This window comes from Gopherus evgoodei, chromosome 7 (assembly GCF_007399415.2).
Source record: "Gopherus evgoodei ecotype Sinaloan lineage chromosome 7, rGopEvg1_v1.p, whole genome shotgun sequence".
NCBI lineage: Eukaryota > Metazoa > Chordata > Testudines > Testudinidae > Gopherus > Gopherus evgoodei.
In genome coordinates this window covers 121,815,752-121,843,322 of record NC_044328.1, presented here as the reverse complement: position 1 = coordinate 121,843,322, position 27,571 = coordinate 121,815,752, and the positions used below count along the sequence as shown (strand labels likewise).

Genomic DNA, 27,571 nt, shown 5'->3' with positions numbered 1-27,571 from the left:
GGTTTCATGAGCCAAGGCGTTAACGAGTAAGCGGGGTCTCCAAGGATCACAATGGGCATTTCGACGTCCCCTACTGTGATCTTGCGGTCTGGGAAAAAAGTCCCGGTCTGCAACTTCCTGAACAGGCCACTGTTCCGAAAGATGCGTGCATCATGCACCTTTCCAGGCCAGCCTGTGTTAATGTCAATGAAATGCCCGCGGTGATCCACAAGCGCCTGGAGAACCATAGAGAAATACCCCTTGCGATTAATGTACTCGGATGCCAGGTGGGGTGGTGCCAGAAAAGGAATATGTGTCCCATCTATCGCGCCTCCACAGTTAGGGAAACTCATTTGTGCAAAGCCATGCAGAATGTCCTGCACATTCCCCAGAGTCATGGTTTTTCTTAGCAGGATGCGATTAATGGCCCTGCAAACTTGCATCAACACGATTACAACGGTCGACTTTCCCACTCCAAACTGGTTCCTGACCGATCGGTAGCTGTCTGGAGTTGCCAGCTTCCAGATTGCAATAGCCACCCACTTCTCCACTAGCAGGGCAGCTCTCAATCTCGTGTCCTTGCGCCGTAGGGTGGGGGCGAGCTCAGCACACAGTCCTATGAAAGTGGCTTTTCTCAGCCAAAAGTTCTGCAGCCACTGCTCGTCATCCCAGACTTGCAGGACGATGTGATCCCACCACTCAGTGCTTGTTTCCCAAGCCCAAAAGAGGTGTTCCATGGCGCTGAGCATTTCCGTGAATGCCACAAGCAATTTAGTGTCACACGCATCAGGCGACTCGATATCATCGTCTGACTCCTCACTGTCACTTTGGAGCTGAAGGAATAGCTCAACTGCCAAACGTGATGTGCTGGCGACAGTCATCAGCAAAGTCTTCAGCAGCTTGGGCTCCATTTCCCACAGAAATCGCGCTGCACAGAGACTCACGATGGCGCCAAATGTGGACGGAAAAACTGTCACTGCTGGGATGTGAAGTGATGCACCACGGGGTGTTGGGACAGGAAGCGGAATGACCCACACCCTTCCGTCCCCTTCCCATAACCCATGGCGCCAAAATGGGACGAGGTGCTATGTGGGATAGCTGTCCACAATGCACCACTCCCAACAGCGCTGCAAATGCTGCAAATGTGGCCACACTGCAGCGCTTTACCTACATAGCTGTACGAAGACAGCTATAACTCCCAGTGCTGTACAGCTGTAAGTGTAGCCATGGCCTAAGGTGCCACAAGTACTCCTGTTCTTTTTACACCACTGTGAACTTCTTTCCCCCTTGGAGAGGTTCTGATAAATGACAATTAAGTGCAGAAACTGAGAACACTCAACTTGAGTTATTCCTGTTTTTTGTTCAGTGGGGCTGCTCACAGGAGTGAGTTTACAGGTCCCAAGAGTCAAGTGATAATTAACATAACTCATTTATTCTTTTAACTAAATGACATGAGGTCAGATTTTTAAGGCCAACCAGTTGTAAAGCTGTAGTGTAGTGAAATTAACAAACGTTTTGTCTACCTCATTGGCGACAGGATTATCTTTCTATTTGTTTACCTAGATAAAGAAGGTAAATTTTACATTACAAAGCTCCTAAACTGTAGAGATTATCAGGGCAGTGTTATCTGCTGGCTGCTCCATTTTACCACCTTTGGCTTTTATTGTAGCGTGTAGTCTGTTTATTGCAAACATGTTTTTTATCAGTACCTACTGATAACAGGAAAGTAGTGTCTGAATTGCTTGGAAAAGTCTTTAACAAGGTGACTAATAAGACTTTCAAGTGAAAGGCAAATCTTTAAAGCTAACTTATAGCAGATACCTGTGAAAGAAAAGCGTAAGTTTGTTCTCATGGTGCATGGCTTTGAAAGTTTATTGGAGAATATCAACTAAAGTCAGCTACATTTTTAAAATTATTTTTTGACACCTTGCAATTGCTGGAAAGCTGGAAGTCAACCTTACCTAACAGTTTTTCTCTATTCTGTTTTGGGGATTCTGCCTCTGTGGGCTTGTCTACATCAGAAAGTTGCAGCGCTGGTGAGGGAGTTACAGCGCTGCAACTTTGAAGGTGTACACATCTGCAGGGCACCACCAGCGCTGCAACTCCCTGTTTGCAGCGCTGGCCGTACTCCCGTTTTGTCTCGGGTGTAGAGGATCCAGCGCTGGTGATCCAGCGCTGGTAATCCAATGTAGACACTTACCAGCGCTTTTCTTGACCTCCGTGGAAGGAGGAAGCCTCTGGTAATCAAGCTGGTCTCCTTTCCCGGTTTTCTCTCTCGTTCCCGGAACCCCGAGCAAGCAGGTCTCCTTCCCTGCGGTTTGCAGGGTGACTCCGGGAACGCGAGAGCAAACCGCGGCGAAGCTGGTCTCCTTTCCCGGTTTGCTCTCGCGTTCCCGGAACCCCGAGCAAGCAGGTCTCCTTCCCTGCGGTTTGCTGGGTGGCTCCGGGAACGCGAGAGCAAACTGCGCCGAAGCTGGTCTCCTTTCCCGGTTTGCTCTCGCGTTCCCGGAACCCCGAGCAAGCAGGTCTCCTTCCCTGTGGTTTGCTGGGTGGCTCCGGGAACGCGAGAGCAAACCGCGGCGAAGCTGGTCTCCTTTCCCGGTTTGCTCTCGCGTTCCCGGAACCCCGAGCAAGCAGGTCTCCTTCCCTGCGGTTTGCTGGGTGGCTCCGGGAACGCGAGAGCAAACCGCGGCGAAGCTGGTCTCCTTTCCCGGTTTGCTCTCGCGTTCCCGGAACCCCCCTTGAAGCCGCCCAACAGCGCTGCAGTGTGGCCACATCTAACACCACTTGCAGCGCTGGTTGCTGTAAGTGTGGCCACTCTGCAGCGCTGGCCCTATACAGCTGTACTAATACAGCTGTAACAACCAGCGCTGCAAAATTTTAGATGTAGACATGGCCTGTGTCTTTCAAACACAGCTAAAATAGGTTCTGTAACAGTACTAATGGAGTCAACTAATGACATCCGTATAGCTTTGACTACAGTGTTTGTTACAGCTAATATCCTTATCACCTGGTTTCCTTTTCTTAAACTTGGAAGGTGGAAATGGTTTACACTTTAAAGAAAATATATATTTAAAGGCCATGTCTTCCCACACACAGGCTGCATTTGCCTAAGGAGCAGTAAATTCCAAGCTTTCACACACAATGTTTCAATAAGTTGTTCTAACGGATAACAGAGTTTATCCCATGGTGGAAGCAAGAAGGGGTTCATCTCCCAGAAGCCAGCAGAAATAGAGATCACTTACCGTTGCTGTCCCGCCTGGGCCTATCTGCTTCTCCGGGCCCCTTTGGTCTCCTGAGGAGCTCAATTCCTATGAAAGTCCTGGTTGCTAGGGGATCCTTTGCCAGCTGGTGCTCTCCAACTGCAGAGTGAGTGAGCATTAGTGCTTGTGTGGCCAGGCCATTAATTTGTGAAAGGGATAGCTGCTTTCGGTACCATCTCTTATCTCTCTCTCCCCTCCTCCCCCCAATATCTGGCTAAAGTTTCATTAAGTCAGTGGACCTACGAGCAGTATAGTGACTTTTGTGTATAGGTGTTTGTGGGATTGGACCCTAATGCTACAAACCAAGCTTTATTTCTTCAAATCATGGCACAGCATGTGTATCTACTGTTCTGGGATGATCTGATCAAATACTTCGTGTGCAGTAGTTTAACATGTTGTTGGTAAGAAATAAGTATATCACACCTTGTGGAACCCTGATTCTGAATTTCTTCCCATTCACTTTTAAATGAGGCTTTTCATTTTACTGTGACAAGCAGCTCTTTCCCCCAGGTAGGTGCTGGATTAAACAGGTCTGTTGATGCACACAGACGCTAGGGCACCATTCTGGCACAGAACTCTGCTTGGATTGGAGTTGCCAGGGTCTTATCTGGAGCCACCCCTAGTGACATATCCACTGCCAGAACTTAGTTTGACTTTCACTCTTCTCCAAGGGCTTGCAGAACACCTTAAAGAGGTGGAGAGGGGGGGAAGATGGATGCTCTTAGAGTTCAGATGTTCATGCCATGCTCCTTTGAAAGCTTCTATCTGTAAGTGAGACTTTATTTCAGAAACAGCACTCTGAACAACTGTCTGATTGATTGTGATGGAGGTTTTGTTCTGAGAGTTAAAAATACTGTGCTTGTTAACATGTCCTTGTCACCTCGCTTGAAGCTACAACAGCTGTGTCTGACTGGCTAAGACAGCGTTGGCAGCTTTCGGTAGGGGGAACCTAGAAATGCTTTAATTTGTTTTTAATGACTTTTGAAATTGTTAAACAAAACTTGGTGGTTGGGCTAAAGCAGGGTTCGATATAGGATATAAATGTAATATGTGGGTTGGGATAACATGATTAATTGTGTTTCTGATTTATTATACTGATTTTATTATACTAACACTCATTTCTTAATGCATCTGAACAGAGATATACATGTATGGCAAATCTTCCTTTCCTGAAAATCTTGGTTGTTTTTTTTGTTTTGTTTTGTTTACTGACATCTCCTGGTTAAACTGAAGTATATAACAGATATCAATATTACATGATTTTATAGTGATTATTTTTACCCAGTATATTTGAAAGTCTCTTTTATGTATTTTGAACTTATAATTATCCTCTGAGCTTTTAACATACAAACTGAAAAATCCTTTATTACTGTGACCTTTGCAACTTCTAGATATTGCCTCTTTACATTTACCCTGCTTAGAGATATGGTGATAAAGCTTTCTAAACAATACTGAAAGCTGTGTCCCCAAGTGAATAGGCATTCAAGCAAATCAACTTATGGCATTTTATTAAGTCAAGACTCATGCAAAAGCTACTGCCAAAGCTTAATAATTATTTACTGAATGCTCTCAGGTCATGAGAGAGGTTTTCATTAAGATGGAAACGCATTATGTTCAGCAGCTTGTGAAGGTGTGTTTTAAAGACTGGCAGAAAAAAATGGAAAAATACTTAGTACACAACTATTTACTAGAATTTTTAATTAAAAAAATCAATACTTTACTGGATAAGTCCATCTGTTGTTTCAACAGTTAATTGCTTATTTGTGAGACTCTTTTTTTGTCTCTTTATAAAAACTCATTTTGATTCACCTGCAGATTTTTTTTCCCCTCCCCAAACTGGCTTTTTGAAAGATTCTTTAATCCTGCACCTGCTGACAAAACACCCAGGTGCATCCACTGTAGAACACACCAGTTTTGCTGCATACTGTACTGAGAGTACGTCCAACTGTTTGATGGACTTTAAATGGTGTAGTTGGAGGAGAGCAGCTCAGAGCAAATGTAGTTTAAGATGAACACAGAAAACATTGGGGGGGGGGGCAAAGGGGAGGGAGGAGGATGTGTTCCTATCAGCAGCGAAGCAAGGGCAATAGCAGGCAGCCTATCTCATGAACATGTCATTTTCAAATGTGGAAAATGTCGGTTTCCTGCATCAAAGCAGCAGGAAATGTATGGTGTGGGGACCTATATCAGCCATTATAAGAGTAATTTTATCAGTTTTACTGCCCTGTCCTTGGCAGGAAAGGACATAGCAGCGTGCCAAGACTCCCCCCCCCCCATTGGTACTTTAAGCCATGGCAGCCAATAGAATTGCGGAGTGAAGTGTCACTATAACCCACAATCAATTATTAAGTTTTAGGAATGAAGTACAAAGTGCTACAGGGAACCCTGTAGTAATTTGTTATGTACAAAATCACTCTCCTAACAATCTTTTCTCCCTTATTATAACTTTTATAATGTGCTTCGTTATCTTTTTTCCATGGGATAGCCTTCAGCCTTCAAAATCCACTGGCATTTAAGATGCAATCAGAAGCTTCACTGTTATCAATCGAGTAGGGAAGTGTGTGTGTGTGTGTGTGTGTGTGTGTGTGAGAGAGAGAGAGGGCGTTGATGTGAGTATAGGTTATGTCATGCAAAGTCAGTCTGAAATCTTCATTCTGGATTTTTTTTCCTCTGTATAGAGAGACTGAAACCTGAATCAATACAAATTAATTTGTGGTGCTGAAGTTTTTAATTAATCAAAAACAGAATATCAGAGCCACATGAATGGGAAAGGTTTTATCAGTTCTCTTCTGATAACACCTCTGGCTCAAACAAAATAAAACAAAAATTTCCAGTTTAAAATGAATGTTTTAAATTGAGATCAAGGTAGAAATAACAATGTGAATATCCACTTGTGTTCCTAGTCAGTACAGAACATAAGGCACTCTCTGTATAAGGCTATGGCTACACTTGAAATTTCAAAGCACTGCCGCGGCAGTGCTTTGAAGTGTGAGTGTAGTCAGAGCGGCAGCGCTGGGAGAGAGCTCTCCCAGCGCTGCATGTAAACCACATCCCTTACGGGTGTAGCTTGCAGCCATGGGAGCCGCGCTCCCAGCGCTGCGGCACTGATTACACTGATGCTTTACAGCGCTGTATCTTGCAGCGCTCGGGGGGTGTTTTTCACACCCCTGAGTGCAAAAGTTGCAGCACTGTAAAGTGCTAGTGTAGCCATGGCCTAAGTCAGTGTGGACCGGCTAAATGGAAGACCTTAAATGCAAGTTTTTCTAACTGTGCATTCTCTCTTACCTCTCGGCCTCATAAGGACACAGATCTCAGTAGATTTCTTGGAATGTTTAATCTTTGTGCTTAACCATCTCTGTTGCTTCTGTTGGCTTGATATTTTTGTACACTAAAAGTTTTGGCTAGGCTAATTTCTTACCTAAACCTTTAAGGCTGGACTGCTTTTAAGTCATCACAGGAGCATAGGGTGGCAAGTGGCCTCGCTTTTTTGTGTGTGCTCTCACTCCAACTTAAATAGTTGAGCTTTAGTAAGATTTTTCTCAGATACTTGGGGCTCTTGAAAGCCCTATCATCGTTGTTCAGGGTTATAAAGGAGTAACAACTTCCTGGTAAGCAAGTTTTATCGGATCTTTGTCCCCGAATGGCCTAATGGTAAGTCTAGTAACCTATGCTTATTTTCTGAACTTTTGCCCTCTGCAGTCGTCTTCTCCTTTGGTAGAGTAATGTGGCAGGGCTCACGTTTTAGCATTTTTAATACCTTCATTGAAAGTTCTACCCCTTCTTTTACCCAGAAGAGTGTGGAGTAACATTTCAGGATGGAAATATACTAATCTGCTCATTTTGTGGCCTTGTCATTGCCTCTTTTCTACTAGATCTCTTAAGGTTCATATGTCTTTGTTTCTATCAATCAGTTGCTTATTTGAAGTACTGTGGACTTCTGGAAGCTCAAGAGCTAGCCCCAAATTAGCTAGCCAGTCTGGAGCTATTTACAAAACAGAGTATTGTGCAGAACAATGATTTTATTATCTGCATTTCAAACACATCCATTTCTTGGACCCTATAGCAAGAATAAGTTGTTTTCTAATTCCTTGGCTTAAAACATCTTAAGCCATGTTGGTCTGAACTTTAAATAGGAAGGGATATTGTAAATTTAATCCTTGCAGGGACTAGGGGGAGCCCTTCCAATACTTATTCACTCTAGCTCTTTTGACACAAAACCCTCTGCTTGCCTGGCTTTGAGTTCAATTACAAACTCAAAACTCTATACCTGTTTGCCTAGTGCAGGAGTCGGCAACCTTTCAGAAGTGGTGTGCCGAGTCTTCATTTATTCGCTCTAATTTAAGGTTTCACGTGCCAGTAATACATTTTAACGTTTTTAGGTCTCTTTCTATAAGTCTATATTATATAACTAAACTACTGTTGCTTGTAAAGTAAATAAGGTTTTTAAAATGTTTAAGAAGCTTCATTTAAAATTTAAATTAAATTAAAATGCAGAGCCCCCTGGACCAGTGGCCAGGACCCACTGAAAATCAGCTTGGGTGCGGCCTTCGGCACGTGTGCCATAGATTGCCTACCCCTGGCCTAGCGGTTCAAGAAAACTAGTGGACCTGTTTTTGAACTCTGAACCGTCCTAGATTGATATTGTGTGGGTGAGTTCCACCCAAACAACCTACCATTTCAACCTGGAAAAGGGGAAGAACTTGGTGCTGTGTAGGGGGAGGGCAAATCCAGAGCTAAATATAAGTATTAGTGTGTGAAACAAGTATGAAGGGACAAATTACAGCGTTCCTGTGAATTTAAACCACTGCGTTTCATACAGCTCTGCTTCAGATAGTTCAAAGGCTCAGCAAAACAAATGAAAAAAGGAACAGTGAAGAAAGGGTTTGGGCGTGTCACTTTTCTCACTACTCAAAAATTGTGGGACAAACTGGAAAACAAAGGCGTGTTACCTTAATTTATCACTTTTACCACATTCACTGGATAAAAATAAAGATTGTTTAGGGACTTTAGTTGATTGCTCCCATTTTCCACAAGTCATCCAGAGGTGATGGCTGCAGCTTGGATTTCCTATACTGTCAAAATTGTTGAATGGCTGTTACATCTGTGAAGGACGTCCTTACGTTTCTTGACTGTGTCTTGGGGAGTTATATTAAATGTTTGGATTGCCATGTAGATGCTTTGGGTTATCGGTTGTGTGCCACTCTAGGCAAAAGACATACGAGGTTTTATTTCCCATAAACACGGAATACTGACTGAAAATGAGGACCTTTATTTTTCAAGAGCTTAGATTGAGTTGTTTGTTTATATTTCTGTAGCGCTGAGGATGCCTAGTCATGGACCAGGACCCTATTGTGCTAAGTGCTGTACAAATGCAAAACAATAAGAATGTCAATCCATATTTCTTTGAAACATTATTACTGTGTGTCTTCTTCAGAAAAAGCTTTTAGATAGAGACATGGTTGAGTAAAACTTAGCCCATAATTTAGGTTTGTAACAATAGTTTTTTAAATCTAAGGTCGACAGGAATATTTCATAACTCTTTATTAGAAATTTCTTTGGAAATGTTTTAAACAAAAGAATCCAACCTAAATTAGTCTTTGCAACCAAGACCGTTCAAAATTCTGTTGACACTTAAGAAGCTGCAAGCCAAATTGACTGACTAGAAACTGTCTAGTCTATTTTTTGTTTGTTTGTTTGAGCTGAGACACATATAAAGACCTAAACCAACTGCATAAATAGTGAAAGGTAAATTAGGTTCTGAAAATGTTTGGTTTTAATAATCTGATGTTAGTAACATAGTAAAGGAATTTGGGTTTTTAGAATAATGTAATTTAAAAAAAAAAAAGTCAGTGTCCTTTTTTTATATAATATTGACCATCTACATTATGGGTAACATGTATAGTCATTCAGATCTTCCAGCCATCCATAGAGACAGAAAACACAATTTGGACTGTATTCATTAAACTGTAATCAGTAATTTCTCTGGGGCTCAAAATAGCAAATAAGAGTCAGGCAGTTTATGGTTCATCAAAGTAGCTTGTGGTGATCATAAATGTATTTGTTGTACAAACCCAACTACTTGTGTTCCATGCTGAAGTACACTTGTTAGAATATTGATAACCAATTTAATGATTTGTCAGTTTAAAAGATGGGTCTGTTGGTCAGTTTCAGTAGGTGGAATTTAATAACATCACCTCCTGCATTTGTAGAAAGATCCTGAATCTTATGGTTTATCAAAATAGCATTTACTTTGGGTACGTCTACACTACGGGATTATTCCGATTTTACATAAACCAGTTTTGTAAAACAGATTGTATAAAGTCGAGTGCATGCAGCCACACTAGGCACATTAATTAGGCGGTGTGCGTCCATGGTCCGAGGCTAGCGTCGATTTTCTGGAGCGTTGCAATGTGGGTAGCTATCCCGTAGCTATCCCATAGTTCCCACAGTCTCCCCCACCCCTTGGAATTCTGGGTTGAGATCCCAGTGCCTGATGGGGCAAAAATCATTGTCGCGGGTGATTCTAGGTACAGCCTCACCCCTCCCTCCGTGAAAGCAGCAGACAACTGTTTCGCACCTTTTTTCCTGGGTGAACTGTGCAGACACCATAGCACGGCAAGCATGGACCCTGCTCAGATCAATACTGCAATCGTGGACATTGTAAATACCTCGCGCATTCTCGTGCAGTCTATGCTGAACCGGGACCTGCAAAGCCAGGCGAGCAGGAGGAGGCGGCTACAGCAGCACGGCAACGAGAGTGATGAGGACATGGACACAGAATTCTCTCAAACCGTGGGCCCCTGCGCTTTGGAGATCCTGGTGGTAATGGGGTAGATTCTAGCCATTGAACGCCGATTTGGGGCCCGGGAAACAACCACAAACTGGTGGGACCGCATAGTTTTGCAGGTGTGGGATGATTCGCCGTGGCTGCGAAACTTTCGCATATGTAAGAGCACTTTCATGGAACTTTGTGACTTGCTTTCCCCTGCCCTGAAACGCCAGAATACCAAGATGAGAGCAGCCCTCACAGTGGAGAAGTGAGTGACAATAGCCCTCTGGAAGCTTGCAACGCCAGACAGCTACCAGTCAGTCAGGAATCAATTTGGAGTGGGCAAATCTACTGTGGGGGCTGCTATGATGCAAGTAGCCAAAGCAATCATTAAGCTGCTGCTGATGCGAAAGGTTGTGACTCTGGGAAGCCTGCAGGTCACAGTGGATGGCTTTGCTGCAATGGGATTCCCTAAGTGTGGGGGGGCGATAGATGGAACCCATATCCCTATCTTGGCACCGGAGCACCAGGGCACCCAGTACGTAAACCGCAAGGGGTACTTTTCAATGGTGCTGCAAGCACTAGTGGATCACAAGGGATATTTCACCAACATCCACGTGGAATGGCCAGGAAGGGTTCATGACACTCGCGTCTTCAGGAACACAACTCTATTTAAACGGCTGCAGCAAGGGAATTACTTCCCAGACCAGAAAATAACAGTTGGGGATGTTGAAATGCCTGTAGTTATCCTGGGTGACCTAGCCTACCCCTTGATGCCATGGCTCATGAAGCCATACACAGGCAGCCTGGACAGTAGTCAGGAGCTGTTCAACTACAGGCTGAGCAAGTGCAGAATGGTGGTAGAATGTGCATTTGGCCGTTTAAAGGCGCGTTGGCGCACATTACTGACTTGCTCAGACTTCAGCCAAACCAATGTCCCCTTCGTTATTGCTGCTTGCTGTGTGCTCCACAATCTCTGTGAGAGTAAGGGGGAGACCTTTATGGCGGGGTGGGAGGCTGAGGCAAATCACCTGGCCGCTGATTATGCGCAGCCAGACACCAGGGCGATTAAAAGAGCACACCAGGAAGTGGTGCGCATCAGAGAAGCTTTGAAAACGAGTTTCATCATGGGCCAGGGTACGGTGTAACTGTTTTGTGTTTTTTTTTCCCCTTCATGAACCCCCCCTTGATTGACTCATTCCCTGTAAACAATCCACCTTCCCCCTTCAATTACAGCTTGCTTAAGGAAATAAAGTCACTATCGTTTAAAAATCATGTATTCTTTATTAAAAAGTCATTATAAAAAGAGGGAGAGAACTGACAAGTTATCCCAGGGGTGGTTTGGGAGGAGGATAGGAGGGAAGGAAAAGGCCACTAAAAACATTTCAATGTAATGACAGCCTTTTGGTTGGGCTATCCACGGGGGTGGAGTGGGCAGGTGCACGAAGCCTTCCCCCACGTGTTCTTACACGTCTGGGCGAGGAAGACATGGAACATGGTGAGTGGTAAGGGTGGTTACACAGGGGCTGCAGCAGCACTCTGTGATCCCGCTGCTCTTCCTGAAGCTCCACCAGACGTCGGAGGATATCAATTTGATCACGCAGCAGCCCCAGCGTTGCATCCCGCCACCGCTGACCTTCCTGCCTACACCTCTGATCTTCCTGCCGCCACCTCTCATCTCAAGCTTCTCTCCTATCCTCACGTTGGTCCCTCCTATCCTCACGTTCATTGACATCTTTCCTGTAATTTGATACCACGTCCTTCCACTCATTCAGATGAGCTCTTTCATTGCGGGTCACTTCCATGATTTCTGAGAACATTTCGTCTCGCGTCTTCTTTTTCCTCTGCCTTATTTGAGATAGCCTTTGGGATGAAGTAGGGAGGCTTGAAAAATTTGCAGCTGCATGAAGGAGGGAAAAAAGAGAGAGAAGTATTTAAAAAGATACATTTACAGAACAGTGGTTATACTCTTTCACAGTGAACAACACTATTCACCTTACATAGCACGTGTGATTTCACTACAAGGTCGCATTTTGCATCTTAATATTGAGTGCTCGCAGCTCTGGTGTTAGAGATCTCACAGACGCAGGCCCGGGCATCAGAATTCAGCTTGCATACAGCCATGGTAAGCCATTGTCTTTCGGCTTCTGCAGCCTTCATATACACAGTGCCCTCCTTTCCCAAATACCAAGAAATCCCGTTCAGTGATGCTTCTTTCCTGTTAACATGCAGCAGCAGAAGCCACCCCCCCTCCAATTCTGTGGGATGATCGCTTTACCCCTCCCCCACCGCATGGCTGGTATCATGGAAGATCACTGCTAATCACCCCCCTTCCTCTCCCCCACCGCGTGGCTGGTAGCAGGGAAGATCCCTGATAGCCAAACGCAAAAAACTCAGCGCTATTCCCCTCCCCTCCCCCCGCTTGGCTACGTGCAAGGAAGGATTTCTTTTAAGCAACAGGTAAACAGCCCACTAGGAATGGCCATCTCTGTCCCCTTACTTAAATTCCTAAATTTCAACCAGGTTACCATGAACGATATCGCTCTCCTGAGGATGACACAGCGAGATAAAGAACGGATGTTTCTTGAATGCCAGAAATCACTGGGACCATACGCAGCTATGCTTTGTCATGCAATGATACTCGATTACTTGCTACATGCATGGCGTGGTCAAGTGTCCTACCGTGGTGGACGGAATAAGGCTGCCTTGCCCAGAAACCTTCTGCAAAGGATCTTGGAGTACCTCCAGGAGCACTTCATGGAGATGTCCCTGGAGGATTTCCGCTCCATCCCCAGACATGTTAACAAACTTTTCCAATAACTGTACTGGCTGCGAATGCATCCCAAGTCCTCAGGGCAAATCAATCATTAAAAAACACTTGCTTTTAAACCATGTTTTATATTTACAAAGGTACACTCACCAGAGGTCGCTTCCATGGCTTCACTGTCTGGGCTAGTGGCTTGGGAGGGCTGGGAGGGTAATTCCGCCTGGGTGAGAAAAAGCTCCTGGCTGTTGGGGCTGACGGAGTGCTGTGTGCTCTCCGAAAGCTTTTCCTCCTCGTCATCTTCCCCATCCACAGAATCCTCAGCGATGGCTGAGATTACAACCCCCGCCTCCAAATCCATGGACAGGGGTGGGGTACTGGTGGCGCACTCCCCTAGAATTGCATGCAGCTCAGCGTAGAAGCGGCATGTTTCCGGCCCTGCCCCGGACCTTCCATTTGCTTCTTTGGTTTTCTGGTAGGGCTTGTCTGAGCTCCTTAACTTTCACTCTGCACTGCACTGAGTCCCTGCTGTGGCCTTTCTCCGTCATAGCCTTGGAAATTTTTTCAAATGTTTTTTCATTTCGTCTTTTGGAACGGAGTTCTGTTAGCACTGAATCCTCTTCTTATATAGCGATCAGATCCAGTACCTCCCGTGCGGTCCATGCTGGAGCTCTTTTTCAATTCTCAGGAGACTGCATTGTTACCTGTGCTGATCGTGGTCACCTGTGCTGATGAGAGCTCCACGCTGGCCAAACAGGAAATGCAATTCAAAAGTTCGCGGGGCTTTTCCTGTATACCTGGCCAGTGCATCTGAGTTCAGATTGCTTTCCAGAGCGGTCACAGTGGTGCACTGTGGGATACTGCCTGGAGGCCAATACCGTCGATTTGCGGACACACTAACCCTAATCCGATATGGTAATACCGATTTTAGTGCTACTCCTCTCGTTGGGGAGGAGTACAGAAACCAATTTAAAGAGCCCTTTATATCGATATAAAGGGCCTCGTGTGGATGGGTACAGCGTTAAATCGGTTTAACGCTGCTAAAATCGGTTTAAACGCGTAGTGTAGACTAGGCCTTTGTTACAGAGCTTTCCTGCTACAGAGTTAAACAATTCATTAGTTACACAGGAGTGTACAAGGGGTTAGTCCTCACGCTGTTGGATGGGCAGCATAGAGGCCACTAAATGCATTATGCACCTCCTGGATGTTCTGTCCTGATCCAAATCTGGTATACTACTGGGAAGGATGTCTGTGAGGGACCGGTGTCTGATGACATCCACTTATTATGTCTTGGTGTGTGTGTGTGTGTGTGTGTGTGTAAGGGGGCGGGGCAGGGGGTGTTGGGGTCTGGGTTGTTGTCCATCCTGCTTTTACTGAGTCAGAGTCAAAGATGATTCTCATAAGAAGCTGGTGGGCATTCAGAGCAGGTGACCATACCACCTATTATAATAATTAAATTGTGAGCTCAGTTGTATAAAAAAATGTGTGACAGTTCATAAAATCTTCTAATAACCTATAATTACAAATATTAGTTGGGAAAAGGTAGACCACTTGAATTAGTGTGAATCATGCCTGGGCATGGTGTTAGGGGCTCTGCTGTCAGAAATGCAGTCTGGGTGAGATTTAAAACTGAGATTCCAAACCTTGTGTGGTTAACAATCGCATTTCCCCTCCGCCCCCCCAAATGAGGAGTCCTTGTGGCACCTTAGAGACTAACAAATTTATTTGGGCATAAGCTAGTCTGTAAGGCCTGGGCTACACTAATGGGGGGCGGTTTCAAACTAAGATACACAACCTCAGCTATGCTATTCACTGTTCGCGTAGCTGAAGTTGAAGTATCTTAGTTCGACTTACCTGGCCGTCCTCACACGGCGGCAAGTCGACTGCTGCAGTTCCCCTGTTGACTCCACTTACTCCTCCTGCGGAGGTGGAGTCCAGGCATCAATTTGCGGATCAGTTTATCGCATCCAGATGAGATGCGATAAATCGATCCCCAATACATCGAATGCTGCCTGCCGATCCGGCAGGTAGTGTAGATGTACCCTAAGGTGCCACAGGGACTCCTTATTTTTTGGTTAAAACAGACTAACATGGCTGCCACTGAAACCCATCTCATTACACACACTCTTCACAAAATAAGGGGGTTTCCCCAGTGTCTTGGCTAGCTGACCTTCTGGGGTAGACCCAGTTGCAGGGGTGGCAGAGTGGCAGATAATCACAATTGGAAGTGGCAGTTGTGGCTCATTGTGGTGAAGTGTATCAAGAAGAGAAGGTTGGAATGTTTCTGGTCAGTGGCAGTGGCCATTCCTGCCACCTGAGATTTCCAAAGAGGCCCTCGATTGTGAATTTCCTTGAGGGGGGATTATCAAGTTTCCGTCTCCATTCTGAACTCTAGGATACAGATATGAGGACCCACATGAAAGTCCCTCAGCTTATTTCTACCATCTTAGGTTAAAATCTGGCACTCTGCCACCACCAAGTGCTTTAAAAAGCAACAGGGAAAGGACCACTTGGAGTTCCTTTTCCCCCAAAATATCCCTCCAATCCCTTACACCCCTTTTCCTGGGTAGGCTTGAGAAATATCGCCCCAAGCCCCTATATCTCTTTCCTTGGGAAGGCTTCGTAATCCCCTCACCAATTAGTCCTGGTGAACACAGATCCAAAACCCTTGGTTCTTAAAAGAAGAATTTTATTAAAAGAGAAGGTAAACTTCATCTCTGTAAAATCAGAATGGAAAATAACTTTACAGGGTAATCAGATTCAGAGAGCCCAGAGGAACCCCCCAAGCCTTAGGTTCAAAATTACAGCGAACAGAGGTAAACCTCTAGCAAAAGGAATATTCACAAGTTGAGAAAAACAAGATAAAACTAACCCGCCTTGCCTGGCTGTTATTCACAAGTTTCAAATAGGAGAGACTTGTGCAGAAAGATTTGGAGAACATGGGTTGATGTCCGGTCCCTCTTATTCCCAAGAGCGAACACCCTGGAAACAGAGCACACAAACAAAAGGCCCTCCCCACCCCCCCAAGTTTTGAAAGTATCTTGTCCCCTTATTGGTTCTTTGGGTCAGGTGTCAGCCAGGTTACCTAAGCTTCTCAATCCTTTATTGGTAAAAGGATGTTGGTGCCTCTGGCCAGGAGGGATTTTATAGTATTGTCTACAGGAAGGTTGTTACCCTTCCCTTTCTAGTTATGACACAAGGATGCTGACCCTTTGGCAGGGAACGTACAACCTTTGAATTCGGTCCACATTGAGTTTCACTCAATCCAGTCTTGTCCAGGTCTCTAGTTTGGGCAGCTGGGTCTGATGGAAGAAGACCTAGGACTGGACAGTCCATCCCACAGAAGGCACAGCAGCCCAGACGATCTTGTAACGGCCATGGGTGGCCTCATGCATCATATTGTACAAAAAAAAGTGACTGAACCTAACCCACTAAGGGAAGGGTTAGCAGGAGGATCCAATGCATCTATTAAAAATCATTTGCCACTTGCCTGACAGCCTTCCCACTCATGTAGGGGAACTCCCTATTGGAGAAGGAGCAGCAGCACTTTAGGAAAGAGCCAACTTTGCCTCTTTGTGCTGATTAAGAAAAGGGGGCAAATGAGAGTGTCAACTGTCGCTTTTTTAAAAGCACCTCTTCCCCTCCTTCCTTGCACATGACCAGCTAGAGGTGCCAAGGTCACCCCTGTGCCATAAAGACAAGAGGCAGCTGTGCTTAGTGTCTGGACAGATGGAGCAGTCCCTACCAGCTGTGTCTATCACTGACCCCTCCTCCTTGCAGAAGATATAGTCTTTTCCCTTCACGGGCTCCACATCACCGATATGATAGCAGAAAATCAATTAAGTTCTTCTTGACCCCGGAGCCCTGAAGGCTGAGGAGGTAATTGTAATGCAAGTACTTTGCTCTTTTGCAGGACAGAGGCTGCTGTCTGAAGACTCTAGGGTTGACCAGTTTTAGTACCTTTATGTGAGCATGTAGGTGTCAGTAGAACAAGTGTGAGGAGGGTAAGTTTGTGCACTGCCCCTCCACCCCCAAAGTGTAACTTGTTTTACTAAAGAAGGTAGTAGATGCAATATGGAATATTGCACCCATATAAGTTTCATTTGGGCCAAGTTACTCAACTGGAAAAGGGGTCAGAGCAGAAAGTTCCTCAACTTCAGAGCTTCCATTCCAGTGTGAGCGCTATGGTGTGTGCCACTAACAGAATCCTGTCAGTTTTAGGAATAACTGAACTATATTGGCTACTTCCCTTATGTAACCAGTTTGTGCATGAATAAAAACTGAGCTACACATCTGCTTAGCTCACTAAATTCTTTTGCTGCTAAATAATTTGTTTCTAGCTTCTTCTGAGTATTAAAGATGAACAGAACATTCTGTAATCTCAGGAGCTTGTTCTTCTCCTCTCATCTGGCCCCCCCCGGATCTGATGTTTTGGATGTGAAAAAGATCAGGCTCCTTTTGTCTTGCCTTTATGGCGTTTGTGTTAGGAGTATACTCTCAGATCTTCTATTGCCAAGTCAGTCACACCCAAAACAATGTCTTTCCAGTAGCCCAAAACTTTGAAGAGACCTATAAGATCAATAGACTTAAAGTCAGAGATCAGATGAGTTTGTTGCCAGGTTATCTAAGTCATTTCTGAAGGACTGACCTTTTTTTTTTTTTTAAGAACTTAAAATCGTAGGATCATAAATCGTAGGATTTGAAGGGACCGCCAGAGGTCATCTAGTCCAGTCTTCTGCACTCATGGCAGGAGAATGTTGAAGAGTTTTATAAGATGAATTTCCATTAAAGACAGTGGGCCTGCTCCTGTACCCATAGAAATAAATGACAAAACCGAGACAGTCTCTCGCCTCATGGCATGCTGCCATAGCTGAGAGCAGCAGAGGTCCTTGAGCTGTGGCCTCATCGGTGTAAGTGAGGCGGGGTTGCTGGCAGGCCGTTCTTTGAAAAAGCCCTACAGCTTCGAAATTCACTTCCCCCTTGTTTGGTTCAAAATAGCTCTGATTTGAACTTCAAGGTGCCTTGCAAGGCTCATCTATCCCCCTGCCCCATTTTCAACTGTCATGAGGGTGGGGGGAAGAATGGAGGGGTAAATTGTTTTGAGGAGGGACTGGAGTGGGATATCTATTAGCTAAATTTGTCATGTATTTGTAATCTCTGCCAACGACGCCTAGAGCATGTGGATGGGCACCCTCTTCAGCATGTCTATAAACCTAAATAAAATATCCATTGACTTGAATAGGAGTGGGATTGATCCTTGTTATTTTGCAGCTGAAATGGTATTTCAGCTCTAACCTGTAGCTATTTTAGTAAGCAGCTATTTAAATAGAACCTCTCCGCAGTTTGGAAATGTGTGAATGTCTTTTTAAAAGCTCTTCCAAACTTGAACAAAGATAAAGAAAACTGTGATGGGTTTAGGATGTGAGAATACTTTTTGTATTCTCTTTGTATTCACAGGCTCTTTTTGTGAGTATCACAGTCAATGACTTGTCTTGAGCAGCTAATTAGTACGATTATTCCACAGCTGCATTAGTTTCACCACAAAGGTTTTCTCTTGTTTTATCAAAAGGATCAGTCTCTCTGGGAATGTTTCAACCTGACAGGCCTTAAATAGCAGCACAGCCTCTTCTCTTCCCCCCCCGCCTCTTTTTTTTTTTTTTTAAAGGAAAATTAGATTGTGCGCTCTGGAAAATCTGGATTTAATGTTATTTAAACAAAATAACCCATTTCCCTTTTTAATCCTAATGTGAACAATTTAATTTTAACATACTGGTTCTAAACATCGCTTGCCAGATTTGCTGGGGAGCTCAGCTCCCACTGAGAGCAATGGGAACTATTGGGTGTTGAGCACCTGAGGATCAGATTTCTCAATGGGAGGTGCTGGGTGCTGAGCACTTCTGAAAATCTGGCCCTTTACTTATGCAATGGTGTCACTTGACTGGAATGGCTGCACTTTAACATGTTAATGTCGTTTCTGTCATTTGAAAGCCTCATACATTTTAAATGTAATGGGCCTAATACAGGGAAGCCCTGCAATAACGCAGATTTGGCTATAACGTGATTGTAAGGTGGCTCTGACAGCCCCAGGCCAAAAAACAAAAAGTATCTGGAATGTCGCCAAAGCGCAAAAAAGGAAAAAAGAGGCTGGAGCGCCCCTGAAGGAAAAAAAAAAAATGGAATGTGCCTTCCCCACTGCCTCTTCCTGCCTACGCCCACTTACCGTTTTGGTGAGAAGAGCTGTTCTCCTCCCCAGGTGCTCCTCGCTCTTCCTCTGCCCCTTGCACGTCTCCCCTACTCTCCCCAAGTGTTTCCCTCTCCTGCTGCATGGCTGAGAGCCCCCACTACTGGAGCTGCACCCTTTCAGTTACTGTTATGGGCAGTTCGCAAATGAAAGTAGTTTTCTGCCCAAGAGAAATCGACTGGCTTGAAACTGACAAGCTTGAAATGGTAAATCCTGCTATACCGTGACCCCGCATTTAGCGCGATCAAATTTTTTGGACCCCAATCATCGTGTTATAGCAGGGTTTCACTGTACCATTTAATTTTTGTGTGATTAATGCTGTTAAATTAACATTTAATCTAATCAGAAAAAGTGTTTTGCAGCTGAGATTTCTTTTGGGAGGTGTTGGGATCTGGATCTTAATAAGTCAGACATAGCAGGTGTTAGTGCTCTTTGTTTCTGACTTCAATAGATGTTAACGGCTTTTGAAAATCCCAGTCCTACTGTATGAACTTGGCATATGCTGTGGGTTTGATCCTACAGGTTCAAGCAACAAATTCATGTCTGTACTTGGGCGGGAGGGGTGTATACATACCTAAAAGAGACTTTTGTGTGGATGCGTTATTTCTGTAATATTATCTGTTCTTAACTGCTGAGTAGCTTTAACCATCTAAAATGCACTTGCCTACCTTCCATAGATGTGCTGCTCAGTGGTTTTAAATTATTTTGGGTTCTTCTTGGATGAAAGACACCATAGAAATAATGGTTATTTTTTATTAAGATTCCATTTTTAAAGGGGTTTAATGAGTGATTAATTGGCTATTGTAGATTGCTATAGCATGCGAGAGGTAAATCGGTGGCTTATAATCACTTAAAATACCTTCTACTGATGTACTTGTAATCATCTATATACCACATACTACTTTATATACCACTGTAAAACACAAAATCTGTTACTCATTTATTAACTCTTTGTAAACTACTTGTAAATAGAATCTCAATATGAAGTGACTGTAATAATTATAGCAAATCTAAATATAATACATGCCATTATACAGCATAGTAATTGGAAAAAATCAGCTCAAATAAAAATATTTTACAATATGGGGTGGGTGTGTGTGTGTGTGTGTGTGTGTGTGTGTGTGTGTTTTAAAAAGTGGCATATGTGAAATGGATCAGAATGGGAATGAACCAGAAACTTTCCTAACCTCCCAAAGTTGCCCTTGGTCAAGTATTTGTTTGATTACAGCAGTCCCTGGTAGATGGGATATAAAATGAACAGGTTGAATAATGTGAACCGGCACGGAGTCTTCCTTTTACGCTTCAGATTGTGTCACGTGTTCAGGAAAAAACAAATATCGTGTCCTCTTCAAATATCTTGTCTTCAACCTTTCCCGTTTCTTTTATTCTCTTTCTCTGTCTGCTTTTCCTGTGTCGTTTTTATATATGTAAAATATGGGACTTGTATTGATCATTGTGTTGTGAACAAAGTACGGGCCAGATCATTCCATCTGTGGAAAAACCACATTGCAAAGGGCCTCTTTCAGCTACTCCCATATGCCCTTCATACCCTTCACTTCCCCTCCTAGCATGGATCCATTACGAGCTATTGCTTTGGTTTCCCTACCTACGCCCACATTCCACTCCTCACTTCAGGCCTACTAGTGCCCTCAAAGTGAGTTGATACTGTCACAAGTGGTGGTCGCCCCTGAAGAGAGTGCTACTAGCAAATCTACTAGAACTCCAATGTAGTGCAAGGAGCTGCTGCCCCAACCCACCCTTGAACACCAAGTTAGTATGGAGGGGTTTCCAGATGCTCTCAAGGAGGCAGGAACACGTGGTGGAACTTTCGCCCCAGGCCTCAGTAATTCTGGGAATTCTCCCCTACCCCTAGTGCCTACGTAAAGGGTTGCATAAAGTCCTCTTAAACTTAAGATGCTAAATACAGTCTTTTGATTTTTAATTAATAAAAATATTGCCACTATAAATGGGAGTATGAAAGAATTATAGTCATGCTACAACAGGACTCAACGGGATGCTGTATTTCTATTAGATGTTAATGAGCATTAGACTTCTAAAACTTAAGTTTCATCTTTGCTGCTAGAGATCGACACTTGAAAATAATGGTTAGACGTAATCAGGTTAATTTAGCTTAATTTGGCTTCTAAGGACCTAAAATAGATCAGCTCCAAATTCCAATTTACCGTGAGCAGCGTATTATTACTCATTCTCGTATGTGTGAGAGCCACTTTGTTTCACACTTAACGTAACTGTGCAATCACAAAAAATAATTATTCTAGATGGGGAAACTGAGATGTCTGTGGCTTTGGTCTTCCCACAGCAGTTCCGAGCATCCTGGAGCTTCCAAGCCTCCCTTAAGCTCCTCCACTATGACATCAAGGATTTTGTTACGACAGCAGCTCATGCGTGAGCAGATGCAGGAGCAAGAGCGTCGAGAGCAGCAACAGAAGCAGCAAGCAGCCCAGTTCATGCAGCAGAGAGTACCACTCAGTCAGACACCAGCCATCAACGTCAGCGTCCCCTCTAACCTGCCCCCTCCAACCCAGGTGCCAATGGAAGTCCTCAAGGTAAGTGAGCGTGACTTTTGTTCAGTTCACTGGCTCTCATACTTGTCTAAACATAGTCTATGTAATAGTGACATGGTTACTGATGTTCATGGCAACTAAACTTCACAAATAGGCTGTAGGGTCTGGTTTCATTTTTAGTTTTAACTCAGTGTCCCAGTACCAGAGAAGAATGAGAAGTTTTTAACTTGATCTCAGATGCAATGCTAGTTGCAAAACTAACACACTTTTTGTTTGAAAATGTCTGTCTTTCACATATTTAAAGATTCCCTCTTAAAATAATTGATATTTCAAACCAGCCTTCCATTTAAAACAAATTAATTTCTGATCAATAATTGTTTTAAATACTGAATCAAAACCCATTACAAAAGATCTTCTCAGAAAGACTTAATCTGGAATACGGGTGAGTTTCCAGCCTTTTGCAACTAGCCATTGTAATCCTTTTTGCTCAAATGTTTTGACTGCTATTGGTAGCTTTGAGTTCCTTGTTAGACTAGAAACTGTAGGAGCTTGTTAGTATCTTGCTGCCGGAGACTATGTAGTTTGCTAATTACTGAGGAAAAACTGTAACAAGAACAGACTTCCTTTCACACATGTTGGGGAAGTTGAGATAGAGTAGTGTAGCGTGAAATGCCTTGTTAAAAGAACATATAAAATGATAGAAAAGATAAATGAAATAATGCGACATCAAAGTAAAGCGCGGGAAGTATGCAAATACTGAATTTTATCTACCACGTGCAACTCCTTCTTTGTTTACTTTTTATTACAATATGAAGGTTTAGTAACTCTTTCTGGCCAGTAAGCAAACTGTAAACCAGTAAATCCAATTGAAGTTGGTTACAATAGAATATTTTCAGAGTATGGTGTAGTGCTGGCATTTCTGTGTGTCAACTCCATTTTAAGATTCGTTTTAAGAATAGTGTGGTAGATTTAAAATAAATGTATCTTAAAGCAAACTATGTACACTTGCGTTATCCCACAAGTTTTGTACAGGTATTTTTAGTTATCGTTAATACATTATCACTTATAGCGGAGTTAGTATTGTCATATTAAATAAAAAGAATGGTAAAAGTGCCGTTATTGGAGTTCTGCAAAAAATAAATAGGATCAGATTTGAGTACAGCATTTATATGTGTTGGCCATGAGGAGGAAGGACATTAAAGAAGGTATCTGAATTTTGATTCGGGCTCTAATTTTCTGACTCTTCCCTCTAATACAGAAGCTATTAAAATGAACAAAGAATGTTTGACTGGAAAATAAATTATTTGTGCTGAAGAAATGTACTGAGTTTCTTGCGTAAATGCTGTCGTGTAGTTTGAATGCACACCTAGCTGGTAGGTGTAGCCTGTTATGTGAAATAGTCTCCTATTCAGAATACACTTGAATTAACAAGGGAGCGATGATGCATTCAGAGTCTCAGTGAAAGAGCTTTATTTCCGAATCTCCCACTGGGTATGTGGAATGTTTTATGCCGCCTTTTGGCATTTAATTATAGCAACGTTTTTGGCTTGTTTCTGCTAAATTTGATCTCTACTGGAAATATTTAATGTCCTGTTTGTTATGTGACTGCCAGAATCACAGCAGTAGTATTAGTAAGATGCTATAGATTTATTATTTTGTAGCCGCCTTTTTACATGAGAGAAGGGGCACTCTCTTATTTTTCGATGGTGCCTGAAGTAATAGCAGAGGCTCCAATAGAAAGAAGCTGGCAGGAGGTACCTGAGGGTCAGTTATTTAATAACATAAAATTTTAAGGGGTCAGAGTCTGCTTGGCCCCACACACGCGCAATTGCGAGAGGCATGAAGTTTGCTAGGCATGATGCCTGGGGATCAGGAAGAAGTGAGATCCTTGTGCTCAGAAAAGCCACCTCACTACTTCCCTAGGGAAGACCGTGCCCCAGAATTGGTGGGAGAAGGGGGCTCCACCCTATAAAGGGGAATAGTAGTAAGTGTGCCCCCAGTGTGCAGAAGGAGGTATTTTGCCTCCCACTGCTTCCTGTTTTTCCACGTGATGCAGGGCATTCTGTAGCTCCCTTACTCTGGGCTGTGCCTTGAAAGCACAGTCTACCCCCAAATCCATGTAGGCAATGCAGGAGGAAAACTATCTACCAGAGACACTGATCGCAGGTATCTTATGTGCCACTCCATGATGACTTACTGATTTATATCTTAGAGTAAAATAAATATCTGTGCTAGCACCATCTGCATCAGCAAGTGCAACCATTATGCAAACCCATGTACTCTGAGCACCATAGTTAGTGAAATGTCTGACACTCCGTGGAAGGGGAGAATCCATAAAACTTTTTATTTTTCATTTATTTCTGGAAGTTGCTAGAATTTGATCATTTTCTGTTACTTTTAATGTGGATGAGGTTCTATATAAAAATCATAACACACAAAAATTCCAGGCATGACATTGATTCTACAGAAGTCTATGGCAAAATTCCCAAGGATAACAGTGTGACAAGAACTTCACCACAGAAGTACACGTATGTTTTAGAGAAGCAGTCAGATTTAATTGTGGAATTGATACCAGGGTATCTTTATATAAGAGAAACTGACAGCCAGCTGTATATTGAGGAACTCTTCATTTGCTGCATATCAGTTCATCAGAGTTGATATTTTATACGTCATCTGTTTTGAACTATGGACCAGCTTCCATAAAGTCTGGACGTAAGCTTTAATTATGAGTAGGTCATTATGATAGAAGGTTTATTATCCTGATAGTCTGGGTTTAATGACTGAACAAAATGCTAGACTAAACTAGGACTTCTGTGCTTTCATAAACGTTAATGTGCCAAGTGACTTTTTAAAAGCAGAGTTGCTGAAGGTTATAGTGTAAACAAATGGGATTTTGGATAGAAACTTACTTTTCAAAAATCAGATTTTTGGAAAAGAAATTGGGTATCACAAAATACATAAAAACGTGAAAATTGGCCTAGGAACATGTGTTAAATAAATTATTTACCTTTCTGTTTTACAGTGAAGTGTTTCATTGTCCAACTCATTTAACTCCTGTGCCACATTCACCCAGTGTAAATGGATAGTGATATTTATTAGCTGTGTGCTAATAAAACAGTAATTAATACAAACATACACTGTCTGTTATGAAGGTACTTAATACAGCAAAAGAAGAGTAACTCATGTTAGCCCATTTTATATAACTATAGCACTCTCAAAATTGCATAATAAAATGTAATATGTTTTTTATGGCTCCCATGAATGAATATGATTTAATGTGCCTAACTATGGGCTCCTAATTGAAGGTTTCATCTCTGAAGTGGGGTAACTTAGTGTAGTAAGAAAACACCTGTCAGAATGAAAATTTCTATTGCTTGGTGAAGGGTAATTAATTGATCTTCTCTGGGAGAAGGTCTCATGCAGCTGCAGCAATATCTGTTAGGATCCTGTGTTGTAATAGGATTTGTTGTGGCATTCCATTATGCTCCTGCAAAGCTGAAACTGGCTGTACAGAATAGATGCAGGCTGCTTTAAATTTTCATGAGGAATGCATCCGATTAACCACATCCTGTTATCGATTTCCCATTGGCCTGAATTAACACTGAGAGCTAAACTGCAGAGACGTCACAGAGTGACTTGAGACTGATGCAAACTGACTTAGACGTACTGTGCATCAAAAATAGGGCAAAATAATTTAAAATGTGTTAATTAAATACCTTGTTTACTGGAGGATTTCCAAGGCCCTGAATTCCATACTATGTTAATGTCAGATCTGAATCCATTTTTAAAGTGTGAAACACAAACTATTTTTATCTATATGGAGGAATTTAGCATTTTTGTAAGTAAGTCTAACTTCTTAAAATGGTTCCACGTATTTTGGCTAAGTGATATGGACTTTTTTTAATTTTTAAACGCAGTAACTTCTTTCATCCCAGTGTTCTTTAGTTTTATATACTTTTTGAAAACAAATTTTTTTGGTGGGACGGAAGGGTTGTTTAATGTTTTGTCCAACCTGAATGTTTGTTTGGTCCTTGAGTTGTTCTCCAGAGGACAAAGTTCTGAACTGGGGAACATGTGAGTTTAAGGCTTTCATTTGTATGGAATATATTTTTATTAATTGGTACCGGCACAGTTCTGTCCTGAGGCCCTTTCACTGAAGAAATTGCATCAGTTGTGCTTCACAAGGGTTCTCTTGAAAGTGTTTTTCTCTATTTATGTTCTATATGTAGTGAGAGTGTGCAGACTCCTGGGTACCTTACAAACCAGTTAGAGAAGTAAATCTTTAAATTGTGTTGGATACTAGATACTAACCTGGGTAAAGTGTCACCTTTTTTCTATTGCCTTGTCTTGAAGACTACTTGCTGCAGTCTTCCATAAAGCAAATCCAATTATATCTCAACTCTTTGTGTATCTTTGATTCCAGTCAATTTGGATTTAGGCCTTTACATGGTATAGAAACTACTTTGGTTGTGTTGGTGGCTGATCTCCTCCTAGTCGTGAAGGAAGGAAGATCTGAAAGACTGCCTCTGAGCTGCCTTTGATGTGGCTCAACTTCTTGGTGAGAAATCCAGGAAGGTGGTACTGGAGAGTCTACACAGCATTCCACATGGTACAATTCATTTTGTGTTCAAGTCCAAGTATTTGAGACTGCTAAGGGATTAGCAAAGAGGTTTGGAGTATAGCGTCTTCAGTGTGCTGATGACACACGGACATTTGTTTCCATCTCTTCCAGCCATACTGGTGGACAGACTTACGTGGGAGACTTGGGAAGAATCATGGCTTGGATGAGATTTAGAACCTAGATTGTATTAAGACTGAGATTACGCTGATTGGGAAAACCACTGGCAGAAATCACTCTGGTTATAGCGATTGTTTGCTTCTAACTTCCAAGGTTCACAATTTAGGTTGCTGCTTGATTCCCCAGCTGCTTCTGTGTGCTCAGATACCAGCAACTGCCAAGAATGTATCTTACGATCTGTGCTTGGCAAGATTTCAGTTTTTTCTTTAGGATGCAAACACATGTGGGTCCTTCAGGTTGGATTTACCATATTGTGAGTGTGACATGGGGCTGCATCTTCACACTGTTCAGAAATTGCAGCAGCTGTAGAACGAGGCTGTTTGATTGTTAAATGGTGCTTCACCGAATGAAATCTCACCTGTGTTCTATGGTCTGAACTGGCTATCTGACTTCTGGGCAAAATTTAAGGTATTCATTTTGACTTAAGAACAGCCAGACTGAGTCAGATCAGTGGTTTATCTAGCCCAGTATCCTGTCTTCTGGCATTGGCCACTGTCAGAACTTCAAAGGCAATGAACTGAACAGGGCAATTATCAAGTGATCCATCCCCTGTTGCCCAGTTCCAGCTTCTGCCTATAACATCTTAAATGGCGTGTGATCTGAGTGGCTGTCTCTCTTTCCCCAGTGACATCACAGAGATTGATTGAGTTACTCAAGCTAATGTGGCGAGCTGGCCCTTGCCCTGGGTGTTCTCAATTAGGAATCACTGGCTTCAGACCTTGCTTCCTTCCTTCCTTACCTCACAAGCATCTGAATCTGGGCTCTTTGAGGTCTCCTCTGGTTGTTGTAGGATTTTCTTTGATTGGTGGGTGTTATTGGGATGATAGAGAGCAGTAGGATGGAGGCCAAGCAGATGGCTGCAAGTGTGTGTGAAATGAAGATTGTGTACTTATGGCCTGAGATGGGTCAGAAATGACAATGTGAGGCAAGTGAATATAATTGTATAACATTTGTGAACAGTATTTATTTATCAGGTGAAGCATATGGGGGAGATACTTGGGCCTTGGCTACACTGGCGCTTTACAGCGCTGCAACTTTCTCGCTTGGGGGGTGAAAAAAACACCCCTCTGAGCACTGCAAGATACAGCGCTGCAAAGTGCCAGTGTAAACAGCACTGCAAGCTAATCCCCGCGAGGAAGTGGAGTACGTGCAGCACTGGGAGAGCTCTCTCCCAGTGCTGGCGCTGCGACCACACTCAAAACTTCAAAGCACTGCCATGGCAGCACTCCCGC

General features: G+C 43.2%; 1 protein-coding gene across 19 annotated transcripts in view; it reads left to right on the top strand.

The window, feature by feature from the left end:
- The window catches only part of MITF (melanocyte inducing transcription factor), a 173,800-nt gene that overhangs the window by 88,848 nt on the left and 57,381 nt on the right, over window positions 1-27,571 (top strand). For 17 of the 19 annotated variants that reach the window (XM_030568175.1, XM_030568161.1, XM_030568160.1 and 14 more), the window contains one exon: window positions 21,337-21,583. In XM_030568175.1, the coding sequence (XP_030424035.1) occupies window positions 21,337-21,583 (247 nt within the window). Of the gene's footprint in view, window positions 1-3,923; window positions 4,010-21,336; window positions 21,584-27,571 lie in introns of those variants that run through there. The other 2 variants (XM_030568165.1, XM_030568162.1) reach the window with 1 other exon arrangement.